This window comes from Crassostrea angulata, chromosome 5 (assembly GCF_025612915.1).
Source record: "Crassostrea angulata isolate pt1a10 chromosome 5, ASM2561291v2, whole genome shotgun sequence".
Taxonomy (NCBI): Eukaryota; Metazoa; Mollusca; class Bivalvia; order Ostreida; family Ostreidae; genus Magallana; species Magallana angulata.
Genome location: NC_069115.1, coordinates 53,149,421 through 53,158,527, shown reverse-complemented (window position 1 = coordinate 53,158,527; position 9,107 = coordinate 53,149,421). Strand labels below are relative to the sequence as shown.

The 9,107-nt window shown below is 31.7% G+C and overlaps 1 protein-coding gene across 1 annotated transcript; it reads left to right on the top strand.

Moving 5' to 3' along the window:
• Positions 1 to 1,063: 1,063 nt before the first annotated feature.
• LOC128183969 (titin homolog) lies at positions 1,064 to 8,293 on the top strand. Its single transcript, XM_052853217.1, has 2 exons — positions 1,064 to 1,109; positions 5,738 to 8,293. Exon 2 carries the CDS (start codon positions 5,773 to 5,775, stop codon positions 7,927 to 7,929), a length of 2,157 nt encoding a protein of 718 aa, XP_052709177.1. The 5' UTR covers positions 1,064 to 1,109; positions 5,738 to 5,772; the 3' UTR covers positions 7,930 to 8,293.
• Positions 8,294 to 9,107: the final 814 nt, after the last annotated feature.

Sequence of the window (9,107 nt, the reverse complement as noted above, 5' to 3'; positions counted from 1 at the left end):
AGGCCTCCAGTCCAGATGTCTGTTCTGCCGGGGATATTTTCTTGATATCTGTCATCAGAAGTCTGCCTTTGACAATTTTCTCCAACTCCATTGTAAGCTTTAGAACCTAATAATACCATTGAAATGTAAAGTGCAAGGAATTATCACTAATTGATAATTGATTAATTTCATGCTCAGTTTTCCCTTCCCGTTAAATTAAAAGATAAAGACAAGGTACATGTAATTGAGAATCTAATTAATGAACACGAAATGATTGTTGTTGTAGTGATCATTATTAAGTGCAAGCATTGTTAGGTGCATTTAATTATAATTAAAAAAATGTTTAGAGGGAATTTACATCAGATTTAAACAAAAAGTGGCCCAAAAGCTCCAATTAGAAACGTTGCTTAATGGAGTATTTAAAACATTTATTTCAGAGTTAACAGTCGTATTTGGAAAAGATACATAAAATCCTACATCAAAGCAAAGGAAATAATAAAAATTGTTTAGATTCCTTGTCGGCATTTTTATCTCTTATCAGCATGTGCTTGTGGAATGCGGCTATGTACGAATAAGTTCTCTCTGCAGTGTTATCATTTGCCTTCTTGCTGTCCGTGTGGGTTTTTTTACGAGGTCAAACCCGGTCTTTAAATTTTGTTAAGTGTAGTTTCATCTTTGACGTATTTTGTAACGTTTTGAAAATTTACGAAAATCCAATCTAGAGATCAATAACCTAAAAATTTAACCATATAAGATTAGACCGGATGATGGTACCCATAAATATATCCTTGTAATCATGCAAACAGTATTGTCCAATGGGATACGAAGAACCTGATATCAGCGAGCTGGCGGTTATGTAAATGGTTATGTTAAATAGATCTTTGCTTTAGTCTCATGAAAGGGATTTAATGAGTAGGTATGAACCACCGATTTTTGTTTTGAAAGTTAATTGGTACGCTGGTAAGAGCATGGCTCACCTTTAAATAATTTAGCTTTTAATTGGTTGTAACTGGTACAGATTTATAAATCATTATTTTTAAAAAATCAACTTTTGTTTATTTGTAATTATTCTGTATATTTATTTTGTAGGTGAGACTCCGAATAAAACTCGATTAAACACCAGTCGTAAAGTAAGTTCTTTTTATATGTATGACGTTTATATGTTATAAAATCATCAATAATTGTGGGGACCAACATTTACAGATTTCGTAGGCAATTCTTACCTTCGAATTACCAGTCGTACGAAAATATTGTCATAGAGAGTTATTCATTTCTATGAATATGAGAGGATTTAACTTAAACTGATAGTCAATTTATAAAAAAAAAAAACCAAACAATGATTAGGCTTATTTGTGCAGATCTGGTTAAAAAACAAACAAAGGTGTCTTATAAAATAGAAATTTTTAAGTTTAACCAGACCTAAGTGCAGTCATCAATACCAATTGAATTTGGTGGCGCTCATGTTCTGAAGATATACGTTGACTTCTATCACAAGTAATGTGTACGTAGGACAGATGTCAATCATAAAAACAAAGAAAATTATGAAATTTGTTGGAAAATCAAAATTAGACATGGACTTAATATTTTAAAGGTATATGTGGCGTATTTGGAGTAAATTTTTTTATATGAGTTCGAGTAAAATACACATCATGTGTCTTAAAATAAGACGTTTCACAAACTCTGGTCCCGTAAAATTCTTTAATTTGTTATTTTTCTATAAACTTTGCTACACGTCTGATGAATATTAATGTGTTCCGCCATTTGTAATATCATTGCGCATGAGTGCGGGAAAGAAAACCTAGTATTGAAATCACGATGGTAGAAAAGTTTGTTTACAAATTAAAATCACGATTTTCATGTTTCAAATTAGATTTTAAATTAGATAATGCTTATATCAAATGAAAATCAAAGCATAATTATTCCGTTATTCATTAATGTAGAACGATATAAATTGCTTATTATGTGAAATAAAGATGAAACACGACTTAAACATAAACGACACGGTAAGATGAGTGAATACCCCCTCTCCCTGAGAGATGCATGTACTTAGAGTTTTTATTCATTATTTATTCAAAAATTCCTCTAAACAAAAAATTCTACTTGTGGTTTATAACTTATAAAGTAAAAAATGTAACATATGGAGAACGTACAAACCTGACTATAGCAAAGCTCCTGCAGCTTCATGATAAAAACTTAAGATTAATTCCTATTCCATCAATCTACAGGGTCTCCAATGACAATCTTCCCTTTGTTTCTATCCTTGTCAGTCTGTCTCGGCTTCGGCCGATCACTGTTGTGTCCATATGACGCATCCGGCAAATGCTTCCACGTGCGCACACATTGATTTATAAACAAGGTTACGTATTAATGCGACCTCAATAGCAAGTTGTGTTTTCCAGTCGCATTAAATTGTTTCAATACAACTCTTTCTTTGTATACGTGTTAATGCTCTTTGAAGAGCCCTACTCAGTATTCTGAGGAAGAAGAAGATACATTAGCATTTAAAAATTACGTTAAAATATAAAACTAAACAAGAAGTGTACGAGCGGCTTTCCCAAAATTTATTTCAAAATTAAATTTGTTGACGGTTTATAATGATGAAATTATGGTGTACAGATTCAAAATATTCCACTTTTGTAAAAAAAAAACACCAAAAAACCCAGTACTTTTTAATTATTTTACATCACACTTATCATGTTGATTGCTTCTAGCAAACAGTATATCATTATTGCCGATCATTCCTTTAAAAGGAATAGTTGTTTCTTCCTTTGCCAAATCTGTCAAACTTTACGGTATACCTATCTTTCTCGTCGTCGCCATGATTGATGTATTGATAGACTGAGCGTGGTATCACGTGACCAATTTAAGGTTGGGTTTATTCAAATGCTCTTTTTATAATGAAGTCAACAATAATTATAAAATTATTTATTAATTTCTATATCTTTTTAACCCATTTAATATAAATTGCGTCATTTATTGTGAAGATCTATCTTTATATAACATATTTAAATAAATAAATCATTCAAATATTTTTTAGCATTAAAAAAACGTCAAATATACTTTTAAAATGAAGTAAGGAAAAAAGGACAATAAAAAATTACGTCTAAACAAAAAATAAGAATTTTGAGGTTTGCACCAGGTAAGGACAAGTCAGGTCTAACGGGGATTTGAACCTTTGGCCTCTGGCGTACCGCACCAGCGCTCTTACCACTGAGCTATTAAAACTCGATATATTGATAGACAGTCACACACCTGTTAACCAAGTTTATACATACACTCTCCCTATTGGTAGAAATTTACGAGTAGAATTCTACGAGTGAAGGAAATGTTGTGAAGCATGTTATTGGCAGTGACCGTGGGATTTGTAAGCTTGGCGCTAAAGAAAACAGGTGATGAAATGTCAAGTCTCAACCGGGACTAGAACCAAAGGCTTTTGGCATTCCGTGCTAGGGCTCTAACCACTAAGCTATTGAGACCCGATATATTGACTGACAGTAATACATCTGTTAACCGAAGGACATGTACAATGTCATTTAGTTGGGTATTCAGTTTTCAAAGGGTATCTATTGTCTGACCAGATTCTTGCTTCCATTAACTTGTGTTATTTCACTTTCCAATTTAACTGATACCAAATAACACAGATGATTTTTGTCCCTCTTAAAACAAAGCATATAACTTTTGATAAACCTATGTACCTTAGATATCATATTGCCTTGATGCACACCATCTTTTCATTCTATACTTTATTGGTCAGATATTTTTTGCAACACATTCTGACAGAGTGTGTATTGAACCTCGTCGGAACGGCTATCTTTTTGACTACGTTTCCTTACAATTGTGTTGTATATATATAGGTACAGAATTAAGATGATTAATATTTCTCATAATGAATGTATTTTTGTATTTGTACATAGTATCTGTTTTATAATGAAAAAAATCAATTACTAATATGGTCATATAAGGACGCCGTTCTATAGAAATAGTTCTGCATATTGAATGCAATATTTTGCAGAACCTAGTTTATTTCGGAAATGGTCATAAAATATTTATACGGATGAATAAAGACAACATTACATAGAAATAGGTTCTGCATACTGAATATAAAATTAATTTATCTGTACGTTTTAAATTCTTATTAGACTCTCATTGTTTGATAGGTGCTATATGTGACAATTTTTTGGTTAGATTTTATTCGTTAATTTCTAAGACGAAAGTGAAGAGATTTTAATTTTAAAATGGACCAGACCATCTATGACATATATTGATAGATTATATTTTGTATTAATTTAGATCAAATTTTAAGAGGCCTTGGTGATCGTGTCCATTTTTAGAATTTATTCATCTCCTTAAGAAGAACAACTTTATATAAACATAAAGAAAAATATTGATGCATATTAATAAATTATTGAATAATTTATATGGAAAGAACTCATGAAATAGCTTTGTTTGATTAAATCTGCAATACCTAAAACGACCAGTCAAGCACGATATGTCAAGCATTCAGTCTTCAGTTGCAAAAACCAATTATTCATCAACAATGCCATTTGATCACAATGAATTATGTAATCTACGTAATAGTTCTAATAAGATAAAAACAACTGGCAAAATGCCAGCGAGCACATTTTAGCTCCTGTATCTCACATTACATAATTGAATACTGTGAAATCATTTAATTTCGTGAGGGTCAATTTCTGTGGATTATGGGATTTTTGCTTATTCGTGGGGGTGTAATTTCGTGGATGAGTCGGTTTTCAGTTTCATTAGGTAAACTAAATCTTTCATAATTAGTTTTGGTGATGTAATTAGTTTTGGTGGAGGATGTAAATTCGTGGGTGGGGGCTATCAACGAATACCACAAAAATTGAGCCACCTCGAATTCCAATGATTTATTTTTATGGACCGAACAAACTCGTTGCTATCATATTATATTTCAAATAACTATTATTTTATTTGCTTTATCAACACAGAAAGATTATTATTTCATAATTGCACAACATTTAAAAAAATCCATTTCAATTGAAGAAACAAACAAATTATTGAGGGCACCATGTTTTCGTGCGGAAGGTTTTTTAAAGACAGAAATTGACAGAAACAAGCAACTTTATGAATATTCAATTAACCTTAATAACCTGAATAAATAACCTTTTCTTTCTAACATACTTAATTCATTATTCATATTTTTAACATTTTCAACGTTTGTAACATATGCTATAGGTTCAGTGGGACATGTACAAAATCAAATCTTGAGAGAGTGATAGACGTTTAGCATGAAATCATGCAAATATAAAGATATTGACTAATTTTTTCAGCCAAATTCTTCAATTTTTTTTATTATTTATTTAGTATTAAGGTGTTGTCATAGTTACTGCTTGTAAGCAATTTTCTTAAGTTTGTTTGACAAAAAGGTATCAATAAGCTAAAATGAGCAAGTAAAGTCGTGTTCCATCAACATAATCAAAAGTAATAAATTAATTTGAGCCTAGCTTCCTTCATCAAAATTTCATCAGCATGTATACACTTAATGTCTTATACCAACCACAGTCTTGTGTCGTTTGGATACAAGTGATCATATGTATGGTTTGGATAGTTAATTCAGATATTGAATATCGAATTTCGTAGTTATAACTTTGTTTTTCAAATATCAAATAAGCCTCTAGGCTTTTCTAGTTTAATAATACAATTTTTTTCCAGTAAATAATCTACAATATAATTGAATACTTTCCTTACTTTATTTCATTTCTCTATCATCTTTTTTCAGGAAAAATATAATTTTTTCGATAGTTCACGGAAACAATGTCTGCTATAACAAGCATCGATCAGTTTAAGCTGGAAATACGATGCTGTATAGAACTAGCAATACCAAGACGGAAGTTTGACTACACTCATCATGTGTTTATAGGCGATGTAGATGATTATGGGTGCGATCTTTATCACTACGCATTTTCAGTCATACCCGCTTTTAAGTTTAACTCTCCTGGCAAAATCACAAAGGTAAGACTAAATTATGAAAGATATAGAGCTTGTGCCGAAATTCTTTCAATATTCAATTTTGACAATGGTGATGTGGTTTTCATTGTCAACCGTGACGATTATCCAAGTGACAAAAATTCAGAAGAAGACTGCATTAAAAAAGCAAATTCAAGGTTAGGAGAAGAAATGTATTCGGCGTCAGATAATAATTGTCAAAGTTATGTAAACTGGATTTTCTCGAATGACAATACATCAAAACAGATTAAGAGTAGTCCATCAAAACGTTTCGCAGCCGATGCCGTAGACGGATTGTGTTCAACAGGATTATTACATCCTTTAATGCATTTAGCATCTGGGGTTATTCACAATTCTGATACATCAAAAGATACTATAGTAACAATGATACCAAAAAAGAAAACACCATCAGAGGATTTGGTAGAAAAAGAAAAGAATTTAATTGCACAAAAGTCGGAAAAGGAAAACAAAAAAATCCAGCCACAGGAAAAGAAAAAACTAAAAAAGAATAAAAGCAAAGAGGTTAAGAAAGAAAACCATGGGGAAAAATCAATGAATGCCGTAAGCAGTCTAGAAAAAACAAAAAATAAAAAAATTAAAGGAGACACAGGAATAGCAAACCCACATACAAATAAAAAGAAAACAAATGCTAAAATTGAAATCAAACAACCACAGTCTTTTAAAGACACGATAAAATCAGCAGAAATGACAGGAAGAACAGGATCTTTGGAGTCTCAAAAACTGGAAACCGAATCTAAGAAATTTAAGACAAAGATATCGAAAGAAGAAATTCAGTCACACGTAGATAGAGAAAAATTGAAGACACAACCAGAGAAGCAAAGAGAAAAATCAGAGCCTGTAACATCACAAAAATTAAATCAAGAGATTAAATATGCTCAATCACAAAATATGAAAGAAAACATTGAACGCTTAAAGTCACAGAAAAAGAGAATAGAAGAAACACCAAAAAATGATGATAATAGAGGAAATACATATTCACATATATTGAAAAAAGAAGATAAAATATCCTGCACAGAATCATGGCAACAAAACATGAAATCAAAACAATCCGATCAACTAATAAATGAATTAGAGAGGCTTAAAAAGGAAGAAATAATTAGTAAAGTACAAAAAATTACAAACGAAAAGGAAGTGCATCTACATAAAGCAGAAAAACCCATTGAGCAAGCAGCAATATTAAAACTAAAGAATGAATCAGAGCAATGCCAACCACTAAGACTAAAAGTTGAATTAGAAAGATTGGAAAAGGAAAAAATAAATACCATAGAACAAGAAATTAAAAACAAAACGGAAATGCATCCACATAAAGCAGAAATATATCATCTGCCAACAGTAGAAGAAAAATTAATGCGACCGGAAAAGGATGCCGAATTTTTTTCAGAAAAAAGATTGAAAGAAAATGAAAGTAGAAAGTCAGTAAAATCTGAGAAAAATCCTCCTAATTCCTCTTCTAATAGTAGCGATGGTATAAACTCTCAATGTTTACAAATGCTGGGATCACTTGCTTCAGGCTTTGATAAAAGACATTTGGTAGATATTCCCAAAGCGTTAAATCCTTTTTCCGTTGATAAATCCTCCACATCTTTAAAAGCGTTTTATGAAAGCTACGCCAAAGATCATCTTGCTACACAAGCTGCTAAAAAGGTTCAAGACGAAGGTATTAAACAAGTATCACAATCGTTATCAACAGCTGCTGTATGTTTTTCAGCTGTTGTTGAAATAGGGTCTTTAACGCGAAAATTCCAAAACATTAAAAATAATGAACACATGACAGACGATCAGAAGGCGAGATGCGCTGGAAAAGAAGTTTGGACTTCACTATCTGGAGTAGCTGGCTCAGCTCTTGGGCAATTATTTATTCCTATTCCAGGAGTTGGAAGTATGATTGGTGGAGCGATTGGCAATGTTGTAGGAGGTATTGTAGGTGGAGGCCTTTATTCTTAAACTCGTATGGGCGCATTTTTAAAAATGACAGTACCATAGAACGATCTTTTGATATATTACGAAGTTAATTCCATCATATATATTTTACTTTCTTCAACGGTTAATCATGATATGTTCAAGTTTAAATTTTGTGAAAAAATAAAATAAGGTTTAATCTTATCAGTATATTTGACAAAAATACAGTTGCAATTTTACAGGAATGTAAGGAAGACTTACATGGTGTTTAATATTTGATTTTTGGATGTTTTAACAATATCTAAGAGTTTTTCTTTTATCAGCAGTACATACACGATATCTTGACCAAATCTATTGACTATATATAAAATTAATTTCACTTGATTGTCGTTTAAATTGTTATGCTTGAGAATAGTGTTGCATTTAACAAACCAATGAATCGAAGAATTGAAAACTACCAGTGGATGTCTCCTTTCCATTTGTATTTATCGCTCATTTCGCGAAAAATGTTGCGTTGTATTTTCACTTTATTTGCATTTATGTTTAATGTTTGTAAAAGAGCATATCTCTAACATGAATGTAATTCTTAAATATTATGTTTGATGTTATAAGCCAGATATTAAAAGTCTAGCTTCAACAGCAATCGACATATGTGCTCATCTATTAAGAACGTAGGCTTAATGTAGCACTGTAATGGTAAGTTTCCGGCCAATGAACAGGACGATAATAGCTGGCAATTGCTCTTCAAGCAATCAACCCGGCTAAATATACTGTTACAACAAAGCACAAAGAACTTGCAATTTTTCACTAAATTTATCCGTTGGTACGTCAATCCAAAAACTTATTTCTTAAATCATATACCAGTACATGTTAAGTATTTTAAAATACATGTATCTGGGGAGAAACCTGTACAATTCTTAATCAGTAGACAACCATGTATCCCTCATTTAGCAGATTTGTGCGGACTTATGGTTGAATTTCCAGTAAACACGAATCTACAACTCAAAGAATCATCATTTGGGGTTGGAAATCCGTGGATTTATGTATTTTGACAGTGGCAGTTAATTTTGTATTCAAAATCGTAAAACTATTTACATCTTAGGAGATATGTCATATGGTAGTTGCAATCCAGGTTGTCCAAAAAACGGGTACTGACAGAGTTCAAAAGGGTTCTTCAAGAGACGTTTTTAATTGTTGTGTGAGTCCAAGGAAGAGACTCTAGT